The sequence below is a fragment of the Colletotrichum godetiae genome, assembly GCF_030913485.1.
Source record: "Colletotrichum godetiae strain CBS 193.32 chromosome Unknown BDP55scaffold_1, whole genome shotgun sequence".
NCBI classification, from domain to species: Eukaryota; Fungi; Ascomycota; class Sordariomycetes; order Glomerellales; family Glomerellaceae; genus Colletotrichum; species Colletotrichum godetiae.
Genome location: NW_026851249.1, coordinates 1,129,789 through 1,154,044, shown reverse-complemented (window position 1 = coordinate 1,154,044; position 24,256 = coordinate 1,129,789). Strand labels below are relative to the sequence as shown.

The window sequence follows — 24,256 nt, the reverse complement described above, 5'->3', positions numbered from 1 at the left end:
TTCAGAACCATCAATCTCCCACTTCGACCCGGCGGGTACTTTTCGAACGGGGGTCCCTTGGAGATCGCTAGAATTGGGACGGTGGTCAAAAAGCTTGTTGAAGACTGACGTGGTGACGCGTCCAGGAATGTTGAAATAGGATGCTACCCTGCGAGGCTAACATAGCTTTCTCGGACCGAGGCCGCTCTCATTCTATTCGTATCGCAAAACAAACCGTCTCAGAAAGTAGAAGAGATGTCGCTGATTTCTCTGCTGGACGCTTCGGGATCCTGGCTGCGAAAGTGAATAGTAAGTGGTTGACATTCTAGCTACACGCATTGTCTGCAACAGTCTTGAGGCGATCATGCGGGTAATACCCAAGCGAAGTCCAAGGTAGCGCTGATATCCGACAGCAATTGCCGTATGACTTTGATATCGGTACCTTCTGCATTCCTCACATATTCAGGTGGAAATGTCCTGTCGGCAGGAACTGGATGATGACTAAAGGAGGTTAATACCGCGGGGCCGCAAGCACTAGCCAGCCCGGAGCAGTGACAGAAGCTACCCCGCCATCACACTGGAGCTTCCTCGCCTCTCCTCCAACTCCAAGACAAGCGTCACCACAATGTCTGCCAAAGTGACCGCCACCAGCCCTCTGGTAAGCATAACTTACTTCAAGCAATCCCGGTCTACAATCTACATTCAGCTGACCCGTAAAACCGCAGGGCGAGGGCGAAGCCCGCTGGATCAAGCTCATCAAAATCAATTACGACGACCAGAACGGCAACGCCCGCACCTGGGAATCCGCCGAGCGCCGCACCCGCCCCAAGAACGGCGAGATTGATGGCGTCGGCATCGTCGCTATCCTCGAAAAGCCCACCGGACCCGAGATCATCCTGCAGAAGCAGTACCGTCCGCCCATTGACAAGGTCTGCATTGAAGTCCCCGCGGGACTCGTCGACGAAGGCGAGACGGCCGAGCAGGCTGCCGTGCGTGAACTCAAGGAGGAGACAGGATACGTTGGCAAGGCATCTGAGACCACGCCGATCATGTTCAATGGTATGTTGCTCGAGTACCTATACTCCGTATGAGCCCCGGAATAGCTCACCTAAAGTCCATCACTCCTAGACCCCGGCTTCTGTAACACGAACCTTCGCATGATCCACGTCACTATCGACACCTCCCTCCCCGAGAACCAGAACCCAAAGGCCGAGCTAGAAGAAGGAGAATTCATTGAGGTCTTCACCGTGCCGCTGTCCAACTTCTGGGCAGAGTGCGTCCGTCTCGGGAAGGAGGGCTACGCGATCGATGCTCGCGTGGGGACCATTGCCGAAGGCATCGAATTAGCAAAGAAATTCAAGCTTTAACGGTGCTACATGCTTGCCAATGCTTGCCTCCGTCCAAGTTATAACTTGCCCTCGCGCCGGAGACCCTCCCAAAGAGCCACCGCGGCGAGACACTTTGCATCCCGCGCGCCCTCCCGCCACAGATCCTTCATCGGCACGAGCTTCAACGTGATCTTCTCCCCATGATCTCTTAGCCCAGTCAGCTTGCCGCTCCATTCTGTCAATTGCTCGCGTGGGATCCTCTTCTCGTGGCTATAAAGCGTCACAAACTCGTCGCATCCGCCGGCAGAGGGGTACATTGCCTCTGCCAAGCCCTCTTCGGCTTCGTTTCCTTTCGATCTGCCCGCGCCAGCCAGCTCGCTCAAGCACGTCAGCTTGGATTCGTGAATCTCCAGGCCAAGCTCCTCCTTGATCTCCTTTGCCGCCGCGCCTGCGAAACTACCGCTGTCGTCGACCATGCCGGCGGGCAGTTCCACGAATGACAGGCTGCCGACCGGCAAGCGGGGCTGCACCGTCAGGACGGCGTAGCGCTCGTCACTATCGGGCGGCGCGTCGTCGGGGATGAGCATCACCAGCATGCCGACGCTGGGTCCGCGAAGGAAAACGATGGCGGGCAGCCCTTCTCCCGCCTCATTCTTGACGTCGGCTACGACTTTAAGGAAACCGACGCGGCCGGAGCCGAAGATGTCGAAGGCCTGGACTGTGATGCCGCGTAGGCGGTAGGGATCCTGGTGGAATGGGTGATCCTTGCTCTTGGCTTGCAGGCTTAGGGAGTTGCTGAGGCCCTTGACCCAATCCTGGCTTGACGGTCAGCTCTGTTTTGACCCTTGAGGAAAGAATTCCGAGGAGCAGCTTCACACGTTGAAGGGTCGGAAACCTAGGAGTTGGTCCTCTGAGAGGCCATTGGGTAGCTTCGCTTGGATGCCGCTGTCTTGTAGTGTGACTGTCGACATGGTTCGTATGATGATACTTCGATGCGTGTTGGGAAGGCCTGGCTGAGTGAGAGTTGATTGAAAGTTATTGAACCTTGGTCTCGTATTGAGATGATTGAGAGTTTGTCGAGAAACAAGTGCGGCTACTCTCATTTCATTGAGATTGTTATGGAAGATGCCGTCCTACAACCTTTTAGCGTTGATGTAGATGAGTCGATTGACGTCAGACTAATGAAGCGGATTGGCGGGGCCTCCTCCGGCTTAGTGTTTGACCGGGGTTACCCAAAGCCTTGCCCCTGCACAACCCGGAGGCTCGCGGTTGATCAACAGTGGCCATCTTAGGTGAATCAAAGATATCCGAGGCTCATTCTGTCGACCTATAACTAGACTTTGCTACCCCTTCACTTTCGCCCATTTCAATTATTCATTTAATTATCTGCTCTCCTGTTGCTAGCGGATAGAACGTCCCATCCTTTACTCACAAAGAAGAATAACGAAAAGTGTAATACCTCAGGAACCTTCCCCAATGCAGACACCTACTCTTGCATCTGGCCCAGGATGTGCGGATGGTAGCTGAAGCGTACCTGACCTCTTTAGAACCTTCCCGCTTTATTAGAAGCCTTGGCTTAGTGAGGAACCTACAGATGAAGGGTACAGAAGGTCTTGGATGATGGCGCCACCGTCCTGAATCATCGCCCCAGGAGCCACATTGTCTAGAAGGGCAGGTGCTGGCTGGCCGTTCCTTCCACATAAGTGAATATACATCAGAAGTCCATATAACCCCCCTCAGTCCTAGTTCTGTCACCAGCAACGGCAGGCGCCCCTCTAAGCCGGGGGAGCAGGACAAACTGGCTGGATGGTGGAATGGTTAAATGGTCGACAATTACCCCTTCTGCCTACTCAACTGGCTACGAGTTCGAGTCCGCATACGATCCCAGCATGAGCACCATAATAACCGCCAAGAGATGTAGCCATACCGGTGGTGAACTCCTTTTTAGTTATATGTGGATATCGTTGTAACGAAGTAGCTCATAAGCCTCCTCAAGGCATTCAAGTCTCGACTACACGAAGAGATCGCAAACACAGAAATACTGGCCACAAATATATCATCATCAATGCTTTTCATGTCTGGATGCTGTACAAGACTACATACTATGCAAGTTGGACATCTCCCAGAAACCTATTTCATGCATTACTTTTTCCTCAACTCCAACCGCCTTTTACACGTTCCCGGCCGTTGTCTCCCTCCTAGCTAATTTATCCTAGGAAGTTCTTCAAGTTCCCACCAATGTTCTTGAGATCCAATAAGAATGTGTCATGTCCAAAGAAACTCATTTCCTCACTCAGCTCATAATGCGCGACGTTCCTGTTGCCCGCGAGCTTCAAAGCCTCGGCCACTTCCCTCTGCTGCCAGGCAGGGAAGAGAATGTCACTTGCCACGCCAATCACGAGAGCAGGGGTGTCTCTCAGAGGTGCCAGACCCGCGATTAAGTCTTCCGGAGGCCTGGAGGATACTTTGACGGGCTGATCAGCCGCGCCAGCATTGGACTCTGGCTGCTCCACGTAGGGCTTCTCAGGCAGTGTGAGACTGCATGCCGCATCGTTGCGCGCAGGCGACTCTCCAGACTGCAGGAGCTTCTCACGCTCCGCCCTCCTCGCGTTGGCAGCGACCTGGTTCTCCCTGCCGAGATCGAAAAGATCCATCGCCTTGCTGACATAGAGCAAACTATTAGGATCGTACGTAAGACAGAATTTCTCACCCGCGTGGTCCAGGTACGTCTCAATCAAGAAATCAGGACACAGCGCAGGCGGCTTGCTCGGGTCCGCCCTCCGCCTGCCGAACCTCTGCTCCCACTCCGGGCCCGAGCGGTACGTGACGGTCGCGATCTCGCGCGCGAGCTTCATCCCGGCGTGTGGCGGGACCCTGCCATAATAGAAGCCTCTGTTCCAATTCGGGTCCATCATCAGCACCTGCCGCTGCGTGTGCCGCATCGCGATGCTGTAGGGGTGTGATCGGGCGCATCCGCTGATGGAGACGATCCTGCCGACGCGGTCCGGGAAGAGGACGCCTGCGCCGAGAGATTGCATGCCGCCCATGCTCGAGCCGACGCTGGCGTAAAGTTTGTCTACGCCGAGGCCGTCTAGCAGGCGAAACTGCGCGCGTACCATGTCTTCCATGGTCAGGATGGGGAATCTTGTCGCATACCGTTGTCCGTCTGCTGGGTCGATACTGCTCGGTCCTGTTGAGCCGTAGCAGCCTCCTATTACGTTTGTGCAGATGACATGGTATTTGTCGGTATCCAAGGCCAGTCCAGGTCCGATAAACTTTTCCCACCAACCGGGCTTGGGATTGCTTTCGGTCGAATGCGCGTGCGAGGATGCCGAGAGGCCAGTGTGCAAAAGAATGACATTAGACTTGTCTCCGTTCATTTTGCCCCAAGATTCGTATGCGATATCGAATTCAGGTAGGACACCACCCCAGTCGAGCAAGAGAGGGTCCTTGCAGTGGTATATTTCTGTCGCGCCGGCGGTGTAGGACGGTTCGGGGCCGCTCGATTCGTATCGTGCCTCGAGGCTCGCTGATCGGTTCTCGAGGGCGTCAAGGCACGGGAATGCCATTGCCGGGTTCGACGCATCGCCGGGGCTGTTTGACGCCTTTCGCGCCGGCTTGGAGTGGAATTGGTGGGCGCATTGTCGGTTGCCAAGAGGAGCGGCCGCCGCGACTTGAGAGCTCCGGAAAACGGAGGGAGCTTGGACGCGCGATGCTGGTGTGCGGGCCTGGCGAAGGGCCTGCGAGGCGATTCTTTGGCACTTCATCAGGACAAAAAAAAAACGGACAAGAGAATGGCAATTGGGGACTATGAAGAGTTTTGGACCATCTTTCAGGTCACTTGCGACAGAAATATCAACGCCATCGGCTCTCGGTTTGTAAGCCGGAGCTCCTCCATCGACGACCCATCGTCTTCGGTCAGTGGCTAGCGATGGTGTAATTTCACGTGATGCTAATCGATAAGAGATGCTTATCGAATCGAGCAAGGGTCCTCTTCAGTGACATTTCGCAACCCCACCATCGGGTCCACCTCCCCACTGACGTCAATTTAAGCTGCAGGCCTCCGTGCACCGACCCCGAAATGACGGGAACCTTTGAAAGTTGCCAGACACATTGCCTTAGCTGACGTCGCCTCCACACGTACCACAACCACGAGATCCCTACGGCAAACAGTGCCTACACATCTTCTTACCCCTCTTCCCACCGTTCCTCTTATAATCGTCCCCAAGTTACTCCTCCACGCCAATCCGTACATGTCTTTCTTCACCCAATTCCAACAATACGCCGGAACCTTCGCAACAGTAGCAGCCGGTGCTATCATCGCTAGAGCCGTCGGCATTATGCAATCAGACAACCAGGACGACCACTACGGGCCGGCACCGCAGGAGCCCGGAAACTACAAGCCCTCGCACGCCGATGTCATCGTCGTCCGTGTGATGCTCGAAAAGGCCTTCAACTTCCCTCCCGAGCTCCTGGACCTCATCATCGACCAGGCCGAATACTGGCCGCACTCCGAAGCCAGCATCTACCACGCAGTCACACCTCTACGCGACGCCCTCCGCGTCGTCGGTACCACCAAAGACGAGAACAAGTTCATCCTGCGCTGTCCGCCCATCGGATTCTCCGACTTCAAAAAGGTCGGCACGGCTTTCAAGACGGCTCCGCTCCCGCCAAAGTCGGGCGATGGGTCTCCCGTTACGGAGCCGCTCCGCAATTTGACGCTCCTCGAAACCACTTCGAGGCCCACCGAAGTGGTCTCTGGGCCTCCGAGAGAATACTTCACAGGCTCCATGAAGGCGCCGCCCACTTTGACCCATCCGGTGCGGAAGATCGTCTTCAAGTTGCGGAGCAAAGATCAAGGTTGGGGCGGTGGACATGGCGATCGTGGGTCCTACCGAGGATCCTGGTCTTGGTTTGAAGCTGGCTTGGAGAAGTTTGATAAGGAGCGCACCTGTAAGCTAGTATTACACTGTGGAATGAAATGTCTGCAAATACTAACGAAATAGGCGATGGATCCTGCAACACAGCAGAAGACAGTTCCGACACCGAGTCCGAACGGGCACCCTTCACCAACGAAACGAAACTCTGCACCTGCGGCCTTCAATCGATATGTCCTCTTGTCGAACCCACTGCCGACGGAAAGCTTGCCTACTCGCATGACCTCCAACCACTGGAGAACCTCAAGATACAAACCAACAAGACTGCTAATAGGGACTTTATGGACCATGAGGTGGTATGGTCTTGGACCGACGACATTCACCCAGAGTCACCCGATGCCGACAGACTGGCTGAGATAGGTCGCGGTAAGGGCACCGGGACTGGACAGTTTGTTCGTAAACTGAAGCTGGGAGACGTGGTCACGGTATGGGGCAAGGCGAGATTCGGTGGCTGGGCCAACTACGTGGAGAGTGTCAAGGTTGAAATCTACTGGGCTGTTTGATTTATGTTATTCAGGATCCGCACCAGTATGTATCATTCCTACCAGTCATAACATCTCATGATCACTATAATGTAATCAATACCGCAGAGCGGTGCTACCTGTCTAAGTCATGAAGGTATACCCCATACACGGCTTCTATATGCCAGCTATGCTTTGGTAGACCGCTCTTCAATATCCTTCATCCAGCACAGTGAGGGCTTCGTATCCCGATTCCAAGACCTTGGTGTTCACGATGAAGACAGCAACAAAGACCACACGACTTTCACTATTGGGATTTTCTCCCACTGTATGGTGACAGCCGGGCAGCTCCATGAAGCCTTCCCCGACCTCATACATATTTGGCGGATTCCCATTCATGCCGCTAAGAAAACTCCCCTCGACGATATTCACCACGACCGCGGCGCCGGCGTGTCGGTGGGGAGGAGTGTAACTATTGGGTGGGTAGGTCACTTCGAGGCCGACTATCGACTTTCCCTCGGCATTGGCGAGCTTGTAGTCGTAGATGACTTTGACTGTTTCGCGGGGTCGCGTCATACTTGTAAATTTTCAGTACAGGATTAGACGGGAGCTGCTCCTGTGAGCTATCTGAATGTTTCAATCTTTGAGTTCAATTCTAAGGAGGCTTGAATACCACGTAACGATGACTTCTTTTGTTTTTCTTGACGGTAATGCGCGGGTGAAAAGCGTTGTAACGACCACTATGATTACAAGTTTCAAGTCATCAAACACAAGGTTTTGGACCCAGAAGATATAGGCTGAAGCTCGTACTCAATGTGCCTAGTAAGGCACCTTAACGATCCCGAAATCGTAGAAGCCCGGCCCGGGTCGGCACCGTCGAGAAGTGTGGATACCCGAGTGAACGGGAACCCGGGAGGTGGTACGTACTTGCGGATACCCGCAAGCGCCGTGAGCGAATCCCGTCCAAACGGGTTCCCGGGAGAAGTATCGTCAAACTGGGAGGACAAAGCCGGTAAAACAACAGGAAATTCTCTTTTGACATTGACTATGATTAACATTACGACATCTCCGTAGCATGAGCGACCGTTTTTGCCTTAACATACTTTACGCTTTATCAAACTCCGTTCAGCGACTCGCCCATCAATCCCATCTTGGAGAGAGCAATGGCAGATAAGATGAAGGCGATTCAAATATTGGGCGACAAGAAGTCACCAAACATCATTCTAAATACCGCAACACCGAAGCCCACGCCTCAAGGCGCCGAAATACTGGTTCGGGTCCACGCCGCCGGAGTCACTGGCGATGAACTCGGCTGGCCTGAGCTCTACCAGACTGCATCCCGGATTCCCGGCCACGAGCTATCGGGCACGGTCGATGAAGTAGGCCCAGACTACACCGGAGACCTCGTCATCGGCCAAGAAGTCTTTGCATTCACTTCGGCAGACCGCGGACAATGCCAGGCTGAGTATGTCTCTTGCTTGCCAAACGAGGTTGCTCCGAAGCCTGCTTCTATCTCTCATGTTGAAGCTGCCGCACTTCCAATACCGATTCTTACGGCATGGGAAGCTGTCATCGACCACGGAGATATTAACGCCGATATGACTGTCCTAATCACCGGAACCTCTGGCGCGGTTGGACTCATCGCGGTTCAGTTGGTTGCACAGCTTACTGGAGCTCGTGTCCTTGCGCTGGCTTCACCCCGACATCACGAAAGCTTGAGGCAGCTAGATGCCGATGTCTTGGACTATAATGACACTGACTGGATCCCCTCGGTTGGTGCCGTGGATATTGTTATCGACACAGTGGGTGGGAGTATTCTTAGCGATGCTTGGAGGCTTGTGACTGAAGATGGGATGATTATTACCGTCGCTGATCCACCGCCTCCATGGGCTTTCGGGAATGTTGTGCCGGAAGAGTCGCTTGGGAGACCTGGAGTTCGGTACAAGTACTTCATTGTTTCTCCTAATGCTGAGAGGTTGTGTAGGGCATCTGGGATGGTTGAAGCGGGCGCTCTGCAAGCTTTAATGGTAAAGTCGTTTCCTCTTATAGAGGTGGTGCGAGCTTGGGAGTGTTCCCAGCAGAGGGGAAGAGGTCATAAAGTAGTCATTGATTTTCGATAAACCTATCAACATGTGATTCTTATAACTTGACAGATTCATCAGCAATGAGACTTGTTTAACACTGTTGAGTCTTGCTGTGGGCATGTGTGCGACACAGATGCCTAGTGCCTCCGTCAACTTCTCGATTGAAAGGCCATGTTTACTCACGCATGTAACTTGTTCGAAGAACTTCCTTCCAAATATGTCCTGTTTGAGACTATTTAACACATATCTATGCGTCATTTTGCATCCATTGCGAGAGCTGTGGGCCAAGGTCTTCCATGTTATACCAGCCGCAAACATCATCCATGGAGCCCAATGGAGCGAACATTTCACTCTCGTTGCTTGACAAATATGAATGGGAACCCGAAGTCTCCGCACTGCTTCCTTCAAACACTGCCAGAGATCTGGCAGTGTTTGAAGCAGCTCTCCCTCTGTTCAGCTTGGACTTGAGACCCAGTACATGCTGAGCAATCGTCTGAATCTCCTGCACGTTCTTTGCTGTTCTTGGCCACACCTGCCCCAAAGTTTTGAGGCAACCAATCGTCATCCGGATCTGATCTCGCGCAAAAACGAGCTCTTTCCCCTTGAGCAGAAAGCTACAGGCCGATAGCAGCGCCAAGGCCCCTTCACTGACCATACACGTGGTAAAGGGGCTGTGATGGAATCCTTCAGTCGGTAGCGCTAAAAGCCTCACTTGTGCTTGTACTGCCCGAAGGACTCTGACGGTATGCACATTGACGAGCTCCGTTTCGGGATTTTCTTTGGGAGGCTCCCTGGCGCAGCTTGAGGTGTCTTCTACCGGGTTGAATCTCAGGTCTGATAAAGGTCGATGTAGACCGATGGTTGCCCTAGCGGATCGAACGGATATCAGCTGAAACAGGCCTTACAAGAGATCAAATTTTATCTTACACGTTTACCAAGAGATGGGCCTGAAACATTAGCTCATCAACCTCTCCGGTTTTGGACATGACATTGCGATGATCTTCTGGCAGTAGTAATGACCAGCCGTCGATGATTGAGTCAGCTTGTACAATCATGCGCATAGAGTCTCCTCTGGCAACTAATTTCGGTGTCGTAGATATAGCCAAGGCCGCACATTTTACAGCACTTATGAGGTACGCAAAGGAAGAGAAAGACTCATCTTCCGAAGCAAATTCTCGACAGTCGAATCCCTCGAGAGTCTGTGGCTCCGGGATGTCCTATTTGGCACGGGTTCAGCGACGTTGATCTCTCAAATTCTAAGGTAAGGGTGGTAATCACCCCAGACTCGTACTCAGCCTCTGTGCAGGGCAGCTCTACGCTGGACTCCACGTCCACGACTGCGAAATTCATGGTCCCAAGAGTTCCAGCGTAGTAAGCATCGATGATAAACAGCGTCCACCATGTTCGTCTCCAACATTCCATCAGCACCGGGGAGCCGTCTCCATGAGTTGCTGCAAATTCCTGTTGGAACATTTGCAAGTCCAGTGCCAAGCGAACTGCGAGGTCCATCTGGTCCTTGGCCTCAGCTTTGAAGCTGTGCCAGAACAAGGCTATGGAGTACAATAGCCGACATTGCACCATAACCGGGTCAGTCGGCGCTGCTTCAAGAAATTGACATTCGGCGTCATTTTGGATCTCAGAAGACCATTTTCTGGCAGTATAAATGTGCCCTACGAGACGCATAGTGTTCATTAGTGGTTTGAGTCGTACTACCCACTTAAGTTCTTGATGTAGTCTCCTAAGGTGCTCCTGCGGTAGAAGGAACGGGTGGAATTTGTGGAAATTGGTATAATATGCGTTGAGAAGCGTGTCGTTTTCAGCATCATCTGCTCATATGATCGAGGGTCTGGGCAGAGTCGATGGAGGAACATGAGAGACGAGACTTATGCCATCGTGCATACTCAGTCCAATGTTTAACTCGGCGAGAGAGTCTTCGCCGAAAAATTCCGACTCCAGTGACTGATTTGATGGACCACTTCCGGGTGATTCGGAACTGCTGTTTTCAACACTGTTCGTTAAGGCGAGACGCTTTCTTCGCTCTGCTAGTGCTGCACGATCCAGCCCGCCCCGTCGTGATGGAGCATATCGGCAGTCTTTGACGGCGCCAGCACACCTATCGCATCGGGGTCGCTTTCCGTCGCACTTCAAATGCTTTGAACGGCATGGCAAACAGGCCAGTGATGAGCGGGATGCTCCGCCATTCAAGTGTGTAGAGGGGGTCATCGGTGCACGTGTTTGCGGGTGTGTGAACTTGGAACTGAGAAGAAAATCGGATGTCCGCCGTACCCTTTGACCGTTGCGGGGACTCGGGTATTAGGGGACCCGTTGTAAATCAATCGGGTACCCGATGTAAGCCGGCCGCCACGTCCACGACAAAGCCGTGTAGCCAAGCAGGTTAGCGTGGTAGAGCTCAACAACGGCACAACAGGAGCCCGCTGAGACAGGATGCGGATGCTGCCAGTCCAAGCTCTCGGGGATCGAAATTACAAAAATAAGCATGTTTAGTAGCTCAAGATTCTTGGGAATCCCAAGGTCGACTGTCAACGCATAAGAATCTGCGAATTTCGGGACTACTCACATCAAAGAATAACTCAAGAACCACACACCCAAAATCTCTCACTCGTATCGCAGCTACTTTCTCGACATTTTCATCCTACATTTACCATTTAGAGTTTCAATCCTGGCTGTCACTTTCATACAAACATGCCCGGCAGGATCGTCATCGTTGGAGCCGGATTCGCAGGTGTCTGGAGCGCCCTGTCTGCCAAACGCCTCATCAAGATCCACGAACAGGGCGAAGCCTTCAAAGTTACCGTCATAGCACCGCAGTCATGCCTTGTCATGCGACCACGACTGTACGAAGCAAATCCGTCTAACATGAGTCAAGATATCGGACCACTATTCGAGGCATCTGGTATCGAATTCATCCATGGCAGCGTCGATGATATCGATACCCACTCTCATATGATATCGTACAAGTCGCGTGCAGGCACTGGGCAACACGTCACATATTATCGTCTCATCCTTGCAGCTGGAAGCCCGGTTGTTCGACCACAGCAAGTACACGGACTCGAGCAGCATGTACATGATGTGGACTCACTGGAAGGCGCAATCAAGCTCGAAGCGCATCTCAACAATCTTGGAGCGTACCCATCGAGCTGTGCTCGCAACACCGTTGTCGTATGCGGGGCTGGTTTTACTGGAATTGAGCTGGCGACTGAACTGTTCAAACGTCTCACTTTAATCAAGAACCCGCGAATAATCTTGGTAGAGGCAGCGGGAGTGCTTGGTCCAGAGCTGGGACCTGGTCCTCGACCAGTGACCACTCAAGCGTTGGATGAGCTTGGAATCGAACTTAGACTCGGCTCGCCTATTACGGCAGTCGACTCAGAGGGTGTCCAAATCGCATCCGGAGAGAGGATCGAGACTATGACGACGATTTGGACCGCGGGAGTGAGAGCAACACTGTTGACGCAGACAATCCCCGGGCCCAAGGATAAGCTATCACGCCTCCACGTCGATCGTTACCTGCGCGCCATGTCATCAGAGCGCATCTTTGCCACTGGCGATGCTGCTTATGCCGCCTCTGACAGCAATGGGAATTACGCACTGATGTCCTGTCAGCACGCGCTTCAGCTTGGTCGTGTCTCGGTCTCGGGATACAACGCTGCTGCAGACCTCTTGGGAATTCCCCTGTTCGAGTATAAACAGGAATCGTACAATTGCTGTCTTGATCTTGGAGCATGGGGTGCTGTGGTCACGAGTGGTTGGGATAGAAAGATACACCTCTCGGGGGAGTTGGCAAAGCAGGCAAAGATATTCATCAATCAAAGGTTGATATACACACCTGACGACTGTCAACAAGCACTATAGGCGGCTAATCCCGTCAGACCCGACTCTGACGAATTATTCAAGCAAATCATGGATGCCGCTCAACGACAGTTGCACTAGTGGGCCTATTATTTATGTAGACCTTGGTGTTCAGGTTCTAATCCGAAGGACGGGCCTGCCCTAACCTAGTCTAAAGAGTCTTCCATCTAGCATTTGATCTCTAGAGACTTTTCTCTACCTCATTAGCAATCTCCTTGATCTGCTCAACAAACTTGTCCACCTCAGTGATGAAGGCCGAATGTCCGCCAGGATTTCTCAGAACTCTCTTCAGTGTAGGAATGGTCGAGATGATTTGCTCTTGCGTGGCTGAGGATATTGTCTGATCTTTCTCGCAAAGGATGTAGTAGACTGGAACCGTCAATTCCTCGGAGCCGACAGATGCCGGACCCAAGAGAGCCGCTTGCGACTGCGGCAGCAGTGCCGCCATGCACTCGTCAGCCAATTTGTCGTCCATATCGGGGCCGTAGAATGCGGCTTTGGCCTTGGCGTTTGCCATGACCAGTCCATCAGCCATATCAACAATGTCCAAGCCGGGGGGCAGCACGCTCAGTGCACTGGCGCCGGCCTTAGGGGGCATGTTGGCTGTTACGAAGACGATGGCGCGGATGCCGCCCTTGAGACCCGAAGCTGCCCTTTCCTTGACCGAGTAACCTTTCGCTGCGATGGTCAAGGGGCTTCCGCCGTATGAGTGAGCCAAAGCAAGGAACTCTTTCCCCTCCTCTAGGTAAGGGGCAAGATCGGCTTGGATGTTCCGGGCATCGTCGTCGACGGTGATTTTGGGATCGGTTCCCACACTGGGGTGGCGGACTGCAACAACTGGAGAATAGCCTGCCTTCTCCAGCCGAGCTTTGGCGAGGTCAAAACAAGCGGGGAGATGGAAGCCCCCGTGGGCGAAAACAATGCCCAGTGATCTGGAGGGGCTTGATACTGCCGACATTGTGCTTTAAGATCAAGGTCTATCTTCTTTGAGGATGAATGATGTGAGTTGAAGTGAGGACGCGGCTTCAGAATTTTTAACACCACAATTGCTACAAGTATTTCGTCTTGTTGCTCGGGCAGACAAATCTGACTCAAGACTGAGAATTGAGCTGTGAGGGAAATGTTGATCATCTTATGGACGGGTCCCAAACTTCCATTAGTTTTAACCTTGCAATCTTGGTGGGACAAGGAAGTCGCTTAATGATGCGACGCAATGTGGCATTTCTCCAAAGGGACGAACACCCAGAAGAAACTGCTTTCATTTATGGGGATGACGCGATAAGCAGCCCAATCAAAGGTATTAATGGGTCGTTTTGAAACCGGTGATTTCTGAACAACCAACAGCCTCATTCTTAGTTTGAATTCTGCTAAGTTGGAACTGATTGACGAATCAGGAGGCACCGACCTTCAAGAGGCGGCAAGATAAATAAGAATAACTCTGGCAACGCTAAGATTTTGTACAAAATTCGTGATAAGATGGTTTTGGGTGTTCCAAGGTATGGTAAAGAGAGTTTGCTTGACTCGGGATAAACAATTACATACGGCATCGCGAGGATTTATTGTGGTGCGGTCCACGGATCGCGGCATCGTGACGAATGGATTCAAGGGTGGAAGACATGGGTCCCAGGTACCGGATCGAACGGCGCAGCTCCGCTCGCGACGCCGGCCTGATTACGGAATTATACTCGCTAACAGCATAATCCAGCAAAAGAAGGGTCCTTTTCCGTATAGCTGTCTCTTTTCTTTTCGGGCTGCCAGTGAGTTTATATCATTTTTACTTAATTACAAAGTTCTCACTGCTTCTTAACGGTGTTTTTGCCAGGCATTTAGCAAATCACTTTCCCGACTGAATGGACAAGTTGTGCTAGGTTCGTCACAAAGCACATTATGTCAGACGTTACATATTCTTCCGCAGAGAATATTGCAAGGGTTCTAATTGTGCCTCATGCTGTTTTCAGTGTTTTGGCAACCGTCCTAGTTGGTTTGCGACTTTATGTCACCAGAGTTGTCGCCAAGTCACCATGGACTTTTGACGAACATGTCGTCATCGTAGCATTGGTGAGAGGGCTCATATCCTGAAGGGCCCATAGTATGAAGAGCCTAGCATCGCTAATGGATAAGTCATACAGGTTGCCAATCACATTATGTTAATTACTGAAGGCATTTGTAAGTTACTGTTTGCAGTTCTCGAACCACCTCTTCTATCAGGGCCCGTAGCATTCTGCACCTGCCCCCGTCGTACTGACAAAGCCTCAATCGCAGCGGTAGAGTATGGCCTCGGAACAGACGTTAATCAGATAGTTGCATCGTATCCAGGCGGTGTTTCAGCGTTTTTGAAGGTATGTCATACCGCTCTTTGCAAGAACCTTAAGGGCAGGTAGCTGTCACAACCTTTCAAAATCCTGTGCGCCAGTTTTTGAACATTGACTTACACCTCCAAAGTGTATACTTGTCTTGGAGATCCAATATGCTATTGCGTGCCCATTGTCGAAGATGGCAGTTTTAGCGATGTTCTATAGAATCTTCTCCGCATCCAAATTGCTTCGGTATAGTATTTGGACTATCACTGTCATGCTCATTGGATGGAGTATTGCCGTTATCATGGTCAGCAGTAAGTCAAGTTTCTCACGGGGCATTTTTGTGGCACGGTTCTTCTGTACTGACGCCACTAAACAGTTTTCTCTTGTACTCCGATTCCTCGCTTCTGGGATCGGACCATCCCTGGAACATGCATCAACTCAAGCAACGTTTTCATTGGCATCACGGTTCCAAATATCATTTTTGACATCCTTACGGTCGTGCTTCCCATTCGCGAAGTCTGGGCACTACAGATGGGGAGGGAGAAAAAGCTTGCTATCAGCGGCGTCTTTCTCCTAGGAGGCAGGTAAGTCAAGTCGACCCTCATCGTGAAGCCACAGAATGATGATGACTAACGCGAGTTGTTCGGAAAGCGTCGTGCTCGCATCCGTCGCACGTCTCATACTATTCGCCATCTACCGGCCCGGGCAAGGAACCACTGGCAACAACATCAGTCAAACGGTCATTATACCCCACGCCGCTTCCGCTGTCGAGACCTGCCTAGCGATAATTGGCGCATGTCTTCCACCCTGCGCACCTCTTTTTCGCCGCTGGCTTGGTGGAGTTGTTAGCGTCGTTAGTTCGGGGGATCGTTATGGCTCCCGCTCCGCCAGGAAGAAGGGGCTTGACGCACAGGGGAAATCGTCGGCCTCCAAGAATTTTAATACTCTCGTCACCATTGGCAAAATGTCCAACCGAGGCGGCGGCCATATGAAGCGATCGAAAGAAGAGGACGACCTCGACGGCTCGTTTGAGCGCCTTGAAGACAGCAACAGCCTGCAAGGTTCTACTGACGGGTTATACGTGAACGGCAATGGAGTCGCAAAGAACGAAAACGTTGTCACTTCTGAGAACGGCATTCATGTTAAGCGAGATGTGTGTGTTGAACGCAGTGGCAAGGTCACTTCAAGAGATGTTAAGGATTGGGTCGTGGGCGACATACAACTAGACGACATGTCCGCTCAAGGTGCATCTTCTAAGCAACATGTAGGCCTCGCTAGGTAGTTGTCGATTTGCGAACTTCAGCCTTTCCATAATCTTCAAGAAGGAACGTGTGACGCATTCGACAAGAGATCTCCCGAAGTCGGCACGAAACCGCGAATATGGATGGCTCTTAGTGTAGTCTGGCATGCGTAGTCATCGGACTTCGCGTGCCGGACTTGAGGCTCAACTACCTTACGATGGCTCCTTAAGTCCGTTGCAAAACACAGTGCTGTTGAGAGATCAACAACGATTGTAGATATAGACTAACGGGCTTGCATTAGTTAAGCTCAGTTTAACTCCATCGGACGATGTGACCTACTCAGTGTTTTGGGACGAAACTGGACGCTCGGGGTTTACGCGGGGTTAATGACGAATGGAGTGAGGGCAGAACTCCGACATGTACGGATCACCGCTACGTTACGATAACATCACCTTACCTAAGGAATATGGGAAATGCATAAATCTGATCCAAACTCCTTCAAATTATAGACACTTTCCGTGCTTCCCAGCATACCATTGCCGACTTTTAACCTCCAATCTCATCGCAGGAACCCTTCTGAACCCTTCTACCATCCGCGATAATGGCCTCCAAATACAACAAACTCGCAGGAAAACATGTTCTCGTCATCGGCGGTTCATCTGGCATTGGCCTTGGCGTTGCAGAAGCCTCTCTTGCCAGCGGCGCCAATGTGACGATTTCGTCTTCTTCCCCTGCTAAGCTGTCTGCCGTCGTCTCATCTCTACAAAAAGCCATCCCATCTTCTTCGCAGCAAAAGATCCAAAAGTTCGAAGCCAACCTCTCTGGACCAGATGCCGAAGCCAATATCGAGGCCGTCTTCCAGCAAGCTGGCCCAATCGATCACGTCGTCTTCACGGCGGCGAACACGCCTTCTCTGATGATGCTGCAAGATGTCACGCCCGACAAGATTCTTGCCGCCTGTCAAATGCGCTTCGTTGCGCCTCTGATGGTCGCAAAAGTCGCGGAAAAGTACCTGCCCAAAAGTAATGAATCGTCCTTTACTATCACCAGCGGCAGTGCGGCACAGAAGTCGACGCCTGGCTGGTCCGTGATCTCTTACCTCGCTGGCGGGTTGCGAAGTGTAGTCAAGCAACTTGCAGTTGAACTGAAGCCCGTGAGGGTCAATGTCGTTGCTCCTGGGTTTGTTGACACTGAACTCTGGGATAGCATGAAGACGCACGAGAAAAAGTCTATGGTCAAAGCTGTTGAAGAGAAGGTCCCGACGGGGAGGTTTGGCACTGTTGAAGATGTGGCCGAGGCATACCTTTGGCTCATGAAGGACCGCAACGTCACAGGAACTGTAGCGGCGACGGACAGTGGTGCTCTTGTTGTGTAATGTTTCGAAAAGATTTGGAATGATTGCTCGATGATCAAATATCAAATGAATGATGGATCATTGGAACAAAGAAGAGTCCTCTCATGATAACAGCTAGCTAATGCAGCTTAATCTCTCGAGTCACTACCCAAAGTAATTATACTCAAGTGCTCTGATCATCTGATTGTTCATGTACAACCAATTTCCCAGCTGCGATTCATAGTCATCTAATTCCATTGGATAGTTTCTAGTCATCTAGTATGAACCTGAGGCCCAACCCTCCTTCTCTTGCTCGCGGTCAATGAGAGCACCTCCGAAGTTCCTGTCATCCGACAGGTTGGTGATCGGCCCGAGAGCTTGTGACTCGGAGGCTGCTCCCGGCGACGTGAGAAAGATCGGGGCTGAAGCACGGGCGGGTTCATGTTCTCGGCAGTGTTTTCCCATCCATTGCTTGACTGAACTTCGGCCAGCTTGGAAGGATCTTGGCCTGATTTCAGCTTGACGTAGCTCTAAGGTATCAGGGCATCGTCCAACTGTTGTCTTCACACTTTCACTTCGAGAAGAAAAACTAGCAAAAGACGAGTCCTTGGACTGAAAAGATGCCGTCTGTAGAACGGTTTTCCAAAATTTGTTTGCTCATCTACACTGCGCGGAAGTGGTCGCAGCCTGTTCACCACTTGATCATGGAGAAGCGAGAAGTGCTTTCCAAGCGCGAAAGCATTGATACATCTAATGACAGTCATGGCCGCAGCTATTCCGAGGCTCCTAACGGACTGAGAGGGTTCTTTGTAAAAGTCCATACGAAAAACACCTCATTGTTTAAATGATACAGTGCAGCGCATCTTCAGATACGGCGGACCGACAGACTATGTCCTCGAAACTGTCGCCGTGGTTGCTGCCATTGGGTCTGGAGTAGGCTTGGCGCTGGTGGAACTCGTTCTTGGCCGGTTTATGTACATTATCGCCAACTACACCACTGGTATCATCTCGTCTGAGGAGTCCACAACTGGCGCGAGAAAATTCTGGCAAGTTGTTCGAGCAACATATCTCCAAAATCACTTCTCAACTAACGCGTCTTCATCTCAGTCTTTACTTCGTTTACATCGGTCTCGTTCGAGTCGTTCTCATGTACATCTACGCAACAATTCTTACCTACATCGCATTAAACATCACTCGGAATCTTCGATGCGCCTATCTCCGGTCTGCCCTGAGTCAAGAAGTCAGCTTCTTCGATCAAGGCACCGCTGGGTCTATATCTATGCAGGCAGCCTCCAGTCGTAAAATGATCTAGCCAGGTATTGCTGAAAAGCATGGGCTTGTTTTCCAAAACCTCACAACCTTCTTGGCTACTTTCATCATTGCTTTTGTGACGCAATGGAAGTTGACCTTAATCATCAGCTGCATCATGCCGGCTCTGCTGATTATGGTGAGCTCAGTTGCGATCCCCGACGCCATGATCGTCTCGAAGATCTTTCCGATCTATGCGCAGGCGGCGACTTATGCAGAGAGCATTTTGGGCAGCATCCGAGCTGTCAAGACTTTCGGAATAGAGTCCAGAATCATCCAAAAGTACACAACTTACCTCGTTTCCGCATGTCGACTGGGTAACAAGAAAAGCCCTCTCTACGGAGTTATGTTCGGTGGACAGTACTTTATCATTTATGGCGGGTCAGGGCTCGCCTTCTGGCAAGGAATTGAAATGGTAGCACGTAAAGAGGTTGACGGCGTTGGGACAGTGCTCACGTGAGTTTCAATCCTTAGTACTTGCCATCCCCACAAATGACGACGAGAACACCAGTGTTATGTTTTCTGTCCTCGTTGGTTCTACAATCATCACGGCAGTAGTACCCCACATGGTTGTGTTCAGCCGCCCAGTCACTGCCACTTCTAAGCTTTTTGCTCTCATTGATAGAAACTTGTCGATTGACCCTTTCAGTGAGTCAGGAACCAAGCCTAAGAAAGTATCCGGGGCGATCGACATCGACAGCGTCAGCTTCAGCTACCCCACCAGACCAGATGCCCAGGCAGGTGCTGAAGGACTTCTCGTTTCGAGTCCCCGCAGGCAAAGTCACGGCTTTTATTGTGCGTGTTCCCCTACCTTGTGTAGCGGACGATACCTTCGGCATATCGTAGTCTAACCAATACAACAGGGTACAAGCGGACCTGGGAAAAGTACTATCATCGGCTTGTTGGAGAGATGGTACGATGCCCATTCTGGTCTCATCAAGCTCGATGGCATCGAGATCCGGACTCTGAGCCTTGATTGGCTTCGGACCAACATACGTCTTGTTCAACAGGTCAAAAATACCCATATTACGGGATAGTCACGAATACTTTGACGAACAGTCTTCACCTCTATCATTCCATCTTGCAGATGCTCATGTGACTAACTGATTCCAAGAGCCTGTTCTCTTCAACGCCACGGCGTTTAATAACATTGCCAATGGCTTAGTCGGTACATCTTGGGCCACCGGGTTGAATCGAGTGCTCAGGCCATTACTGAGCTTATGGGATTCAACGTGGCTTTGTGCTTTATGGCTCTGATTAACGTTTTAGCAAGCAGCATACTCTCCATCGCCGTCTCTTGGAAGCTCGGTCTTGTGGAAGCGTTCGCCGACGTGCCGCCGTTGTTGCTTTCAGGCTACGCTCGCATCCGCATCGAGAAGAAGATGGATGCCGATATCGATGCGAAGTTCTCCGCCAGCGCTTCAATTGCCTCGGAAACCGTAAAATATATTCGCACTATTTCATCATTAGCGATAGAGAGAAGCATGCTTCGAAGATAGACTAGCGAGCTCGATGATACGGTATCAAATTCGACCTTGCCTCTGTTCAAGTTGATGGTCTGGTTCGCGCTTACTCAATCTGTCGAATATTTCATCCTCGGACTTGGGTTCTGGTATGTTTCGTCCTTCAGTCCTGGTCCGTCTCCTTTCACGTTGACTTCCTATTAGATAGGGGTACAAATTGGTTGCGAACGGAGAACTTACATACTCTCAATTCATCGTCTCTTTCATTGGCATCTTTTTTTCTGGACAGGCTGGGGCAACATTCTTCAGCTATTCATACAGTGAGTTCGCGTCTATGAGCTAGAGTCATTCCAGTATTCAGATTGGATACTAATTTTCTCCCGAAAGGTTTTACCGAGGCCAACACTGCTGCCAACTACTGCTTTTGGCTTTCTAATCTCGTACCGACAATTCTTTAAAAAGACGAAAACAAGGGCGAGGGTCTTGCAGTCGGCTGCCATTCGATCGACTTCCGTGATGTGCAATTCTCGTATCCATTGGCACCCGACCATCGAGTTCTGAAGGGCGTTTTACTCAATGTATGTGATTTCAGGGCTTTCAACATTGACAATTCGAGAAAACTAGCTAACTCGATGCCTCATGAAGATTGGTCGGGGACAATTTGTGGCTTTTGTTGGAGCTTCAGGCTGTGGCAGGTCAACAATGATCGCTCTCCTCGAGTGCTTCTACGACACGAACCCGACAAGCGGTTCCATCCTGGTCGACGACATAGACTCCCTCACGGACCTCAGCCCGCTACTGTACCGCAGCAAACTCGCACTCGTCCAACAATAGCCGACACTATTTCCTGGCACCATCAGAGAGAATATCAAAGCAGGCATCGACTTCGAGGCCCACGAGGAAGCCGCGGCGGATGACAGCGTTGTCGAAGCAGCGTGCCGTGCAGCCAATGCCTGGGACTTTGTCAGTTCTCTCCCCGAAGGGCTCAACACGCCGTGCGGACTTGGCGGAAGTCAACTTTCCGGTGGCCAGAGACAGAGGATCGCCATAGCAAGGGCCCTGGTGCGCAACCCCGATGTCATCCTGCTAGATGAGGCAACAATTGCGTTAGACACGGAGTCCGAGAAGGTTGTTCAGAAGGCGTTACTAGAGGCGGCGGGCACGGGCAACCGTATCACCATTGCTGTGGCGCTTCGCCTGTCCACAATTCGCGATGCCGACAAGATTTGTGTCTTCTATGGCGGTCTGATTGTTAGACCGAGACGCATGATGAGCTCATCGAGCAAGGAGGGATGTACAAGAAAATGTGCGAGGCGCAAAGCTATGATAGGGCAGCCCAATGAGATCGATTGATGTCCAGCAGAGTTAGTTGACGAGGATATCGAGGGAGGAACTTATGTTTTTTCCGGATAGAATCAGGTTCAGTTTTCGCAAGGCTTGGACTTCGAAAGATGGCTATCAAATTGCAAATGTTCGTGTCCACCCAGATGAGCGGTAGGTCTAAGCTTTGAGCCAGTCGACCTTACCAGGCGGCGCGAACACAGTGACTATCGATAATGCCGTCCCTACTGCTTTACTGCAGGTGATCCCAATCGCCGCACTGGCCTCTATTCTTCTGGCAAAAAGCCCAAGGGTTTCCGAAGTGCAGGCAGCGGTACTTCGTCGAGGAGGTAGAATCCGCTATTGGACTAAGTTAGCAGTTGCGTGACAAGCACAAACTAGTAATCATTACTCACGTAGGCAGTACATAGAAGCCCCCGATCCCGTGTCACACGGACAGCAATCGCGGTTCTTGACACATTCGGCTATACAAACAAACGTTAGATTACTCAGAATCTCTCTTTCAGTTACTGCTCTTACCGTTGAGGTGCCGGTAGTGTTGAGGGTCCTGCTGAGCGCTAGCAAGAGCGAAGAGGAGTGCCAAAACGTTGCCCGCAGCGAACTTCATTGTGATTATCCTTTGGTCTGGTGTTATCAATGAGGGTACTCGAGAGGAGGATCTAAAGACAGAAACTCCCCGGAGCTGTTTGATAGTGGCACGATGATATATAGTTATGGAATCCAAGGGAACTATGTATTCATTCCCTCTCTTGTAAAACTGTCGTTAATTTGATTAAAGGCACTGAAGGCAAGGGTCTTCGCGCAACTCCCACGATCATTCGGCGTGGCCGGTGTGACAGCATGGGGTCCACATAGGAAGCTTTCCACATAGAAATGTCTATTAGATTGCAAGTAAAAGCTTGGCCCGTCCCGCGGAGTATGTAGGTGACTGCCTCGACATAATTCATCGTAGAGCAGAAAACTTGAAAAAAAAAATATAAAAAGAAATAAGAAGGCTTAGATTCCGTCACCAAACCCTTGAGAATTTACAGGCCTTTTCCACCCATGTGGCATATCCTGCAAGTGAGATGAACCACGACCTTAGAGGAATCTCCTTGGCAGCCCAGCATTGCGGAAAGACTCCATCAGACGAGCTCGTTCGAAACAACCATAGACAGTTGAAGTTTCCAGATTTGAAGTGTCACTTAAATGTAATTATCTAGTTGACTCAGGAGACTGCAGTTAAGGGATTGCAATGATCGACGTGTACGCTCAAGAACCGTACCATAATACCGTATACACGCACTAGCCGTCAACAAGCTCCATCGCCAGCCAGGACAACGGACTTTGAGTTTCTACTAAATAGTACAAAGCAGGTAATGAATGAATTCCTTTAGCCTGTGTTTGATTATTCCGTTGTTGCTGTGCTGCCTTTCGAGTCTGGCAGCCTCGGGGACTTTTGCTGACAGGTCTTTTCCCGAAATCGCCGGTCCGGGGATCAAAGCCCGAAAGTTAGCTGCCCACCGCCGTTCCCGTATGAGAATCAGTGGCATTTCAATAAGGCTGTGTCTTTTTACAAATTGCAGAGTCAGTGGTTTGAAGTCAAGAGTTTAATGAACCTGATCTCCTGTATGAAGTAAAAAAAACTATCCACGTTGAGAGTTTACTGGCTTTTGGCCTCCATAGATACGGCGAAATTATTATGCACTGCTTCTTGTATAGAAGGCGCCTCGTACCGTCGCACGTGGTATTGGTCAGTAGAGGGCCATCTTTCGATGGATGCCTAATAGTCGGTATCATATGAGTCTAGTCTCGAAGTTTGACACAGACAGAGGCCTGCATGACAGAACAAGATGCCGGTCAACGAAAAACCAGCTGTCTTCGATGTTTTCACTGCCACTACTCTTTTTATTATAACTTTAGCACGCTTCCCAAATAGCGTTCTCTAAGAAATAGATGAAATCACAGAGAGAACAATAAAAAGGATGCTGTGAGAAAAAATAAGGAAATGAGGAAAAGTTTGAAGCGGCAGACTGTCGTGTAACTTGTGTTACCCATTACCTGCGTTTGCTAGAACCTGTGCGGCACCAGTAATACAATCATGATTCATAGCAGAAGCCATCAGGCAGATAGAATGCCTCGTTGGCGAAATAAACCTTCGTGATGAACTCGCGTGTCAGTGACGCACAGCTTACAGAAGTCCCTGAGCCACCACCTACACGCGTATACAGATCGGCGGCTTGGAGCAACAGTCCAAGTGCGCCCATACCACATTCAAGCTCACATGGCATCTGACACTAAGCAGGCCCAGACCTGACTAATTGCATGAGAAAGTCTAGTGCAATCCCAATAGGAGAATCTGCATTTGTTTCACCCGAATCAGAGAGATGAAGTCTAGAAAGAGGACATAATGATGGAAGTCGGGAGGGGTGGAGACGTTCTGACCAATGGAGGCACAGCTTGCCGTTTTCTTGGCCATTCTTACTACTCAATACGGCAAGTGAAGGAACCAGCTCTGAGCCACTTACACCCGCAAAGATCGACAATGCTAAGTGCCTGGCGCCTTGGTAACGACGATGCGTGATGGCTGACGTCAACCCAGCCAGTGTCTTAGAGCCTTTATAGATGCATT

The 24,256-nt window shown here is 51.0% G+C and overlaps 14 protein-coding genes across 14 annotated transcripts; 8 read left to right on the top strand and 6 right to left on the bottom strand.

Moving 5' to 3' along the window:
- Nucleotides 1-284: 284 nt before the first annotated feature.
- BDP55DRAFT_11695 (NUDIX domain-containing protein) lies at nt 285-1,365 on the top strand. Its single transcript, XM_060565421.1, has 5 exons — nt 285-288; nt 393-417; nt 490-637; nt 705-1,038; nt 1,108-1,365. Exons 3-5 carry the CDS (start codon nt 605-607, stop codon nt 1,344-1,346), a joined length of 606 nt encoding a protein of 201 aa, XP_060436939.1. The 5' UTR covers nt 285-288; nt 393-417; nt 490-604; the 3' UTR covers nt 1,347-1,365.
- A 19-nt stretch (nt 1,366-1,384) lies between these two features.
- Nucleotides 1,385-2,278, bottom strand: BDP55DRAFT_722424 (NUDIX domain-containing protein; the record flags this gene model as incomplete). Its single annotated transcript, XM_060578606.1, has 2 exons — nt 1,385-2,122; nt 2,186-2,278. 2 exons carry the CDS (start codon nt 2,276-2,278, stop codon nt 1,385-1,387), a joined length of 831 nt encoding a protein of 276 aa, XP_060436938.1.
- A 1,083-nt stretch (nt 2,279-3,361) lies between these two features.
- Nucleotides 3,362-5,207, bottom strand: BDP55DRAFT_640708 (homoserine O-acetyltransferase). Its single transcript, XM_060573361.1, has one exon. It carries the CDS (start codon nt 5,072-5,074, stop codon nt 3,515-3,517), a length of 1,560 nt encoding a protein of 519 aa, XP_060436937.1. The 5' UTR covers nt 5,075-5,207; the 3' UTR covers nt 3,362-3,514.
- Nucleotides 5,208-5,560: 353 nt separating this feature from the next.
- Nucleotides 5,561-6,747, top strand: BDP55DRAFT_625426 (uncharacterized protein; the record flags this gene model as incomplete). Its single annotated transcript, XM_060571471.1, has 2 exons — nt 5,561-6,260; nt 6,314-6,747. The coding sequence occupies 2 exons, from the start codon at nt 5,561-5,563 to the stop codon at nt 6,745-6,747; spliced, it is 1,134 nt and encodes a 377-aa protein (XP_060436936.1).
- A 168-nt stretch (nt 6,748-6,915) lies between these two features.
- On the bottom strand, nt 6,916-7,281 carry BDP55DRAFT_722421 (uncharacterized protein; the record flags this gene model as incomplete). Its single annotated transcript, XM_060578605.1, has 1 exon — nt 6,916-7,281. The coding sequence occupies one exon, from the start codon at nt 7,279-7,281 to the stop codon at nt 6,916-6,918; it is 366 nt and encodes a 121-aa protein (XP_060436935.1).
- A 599-nt stretch (nt 7,282-7,880) lies between these two features.
- Nucleotides 7,881-8,825, top strand: BDP55DRAFT_538817 (zinc-binding dehydrogenase; the record flags this gene model as incomplete). Its single annotated transcript, XM_060567980.1, has 1 exon — nt 7,881-8,825. The coding sequence occupies one exon, from the start codon at nt 7,881-7,883 to the stop codon at nt 8,823-8,825; it is 945 nt and encodes a 314-aa protein (XP_060436934.1).
- A 211-nt stretch (nt 8,826-9,036) lies between these two features.
- On the bottom strand, nt 9,037-10,472 carry BDP55DRAFT_625423 (C6 zinc finger protein; the record flags this gene model as incomplete). Its single annotated transcript, XM_060571470.1, has 3 exons — nt 9,037-9,655; nt 9,717-10,006; nt 10,068-10,472. The coding sequence occupies 3 exons, from the start codon at nt 10,470-10,472 to the stop codon at nt 9,037-9,039; spliced, it is 1,314 nt and encodes a 437-aa protein (XP_060436933.1).
- A 739-nt stretch (nt 10,473-11,211) lies between these two features.
- Nucleotides 11,212-12,859, top strand: BDP55DRAFT_699692 (uncharacterized protein). Its single transcript, XM_060577901.1, has one exon. The coding sequence runs from the start codon at nt 11,493-11,495 to the stop codon at nt 12,660-12,662; it is 1,170 nt and encodes a 389-aa protein (XP_060436932.1). The 5' UTR covers nt 11,212-11,492; the 3' UTR covers nt 12,663-12,859.
- BDP55DRAFT_736193 (Alpha/beta hydrolase fold-1) lies at nt 12,841-13,645 on the bottom strand (the record flags this gene model as incomplete). Its single annotated transcript, XM_060580351.1, has 1 exon — nt 12,841-13,645. Exon 1 carries the CDS (start codon nt 13,615-13,617, stop codon nt 12,841-12,843), a length of 777 nt encoding a protein of 258 aa, XP_060436931.1. The 5' UTR covers nt 13,618-13,645.
- A 901-nt stretch (nt 13,646-14,546) lies between these two features.
- BDP55DRAFT_709529 (uncharacterized protein) lies at nt 14,547-16,241 on the top strand (the record flags this gene model as incomplete). Its single annotated transcript, XM_060578131.1, has 5 exons — nt 14,547-14,717; nt 14,789-14,998; nt 15,102-15,270; nt 15,336-15,543; nt 15,599-16,241. The coding sequence occupies 5 exons, from the start codon at nt 14,547-14,549 to the stop codon at nt 16,239-16,241; spliced, it is 1,401 nt and encodes a 466-aa protein (XP_060436930.1).
- A 451-nt stretch (nt 16,242-16,692) lies between these two features.
- Nucleotides 16,693-17,865, top strand: BDP55DRAFT_699691 (short chain dehydrogenase). Its single transcript, XM_060577900.1, has 2 exons — nt 16,693-17,746; nt 17,799-17,865. The coding sequence occupies exon 1, from the start codon at nt 16,802-16,804 to the stop codon at nt 17,573-17,575; it is 774 nt and encodes a 257-aa protein (XP_060436929.1). The 5' UTR covers nt 16,693-16,801; the 3' UTR covers nt 17,576-17,746; nt 17,799-17,865.
- Nucleotides 17,866-18,959: 1,094 nt separating this feature from the next.
- On the top strand, nt 18,960-21,657 carry BDP55DRAFT_625418 (uncharacterized protein; the record flags this gene model as incomplete). The annotated part of the gene is made up of 8 exons (XM_060571469.1): nt 18,960-19,297; nt 19,353-19,636; nt 19,705-19,726; nt 20,007-20,280; nt 20,341-20,453; nt 20,614-20,624; nt 20,767-20,882; nt 21,139-21,657. The coding sequence occupies 8 exons, from the start codon at nt 18,960-18,962 to the stop codon at nt 21,655-21,657; spliced, it is 1,677 nt and encodes a 558-aa protein (XP_060436928.1).
- Nucleotides 21,658-21,877: 220 nt separating this feature from the next.
- Nucleotides 21,878-22,252, bottom strand: BDP55DRAFT_722413 (uncharacterized protein; the record flags this gene model as incomplete). The annotated part of the gene is made up of 3 exons (XM_060578604.1): nt 21,878-21,984; nt 22,041-22,109; nt 22,165-22,252. The coding sequence occupies 3 exons, from the start codon at nt 22,250-22,252 to the stop codon at nt 21,878-21,880; spliced, it is 264 nt and encodes an 87-aa protein (XP_060436927.1).
- A 745-nt stretch (nt 22,253-22,997) lies between these two features.
- On the top strand, nt 22,998-23,289 carry BDP55DRAFT_640697 (uncharacterized protein). Its single transcript, XM_060573360.1, has one exon. It carries the CDS (start codon nt 23,008-23,010, stop codon nt 23,236-23,238), a length of 231 nt encoding a protein of 76 aa, XP_060436926.1. The 5' UTR covers nt 22,998-23,007; the 3' UTR covers nt 23,239-23,289.
- Nucleotides 23,290-24,256: the final 967 nt, after the last annotated feature.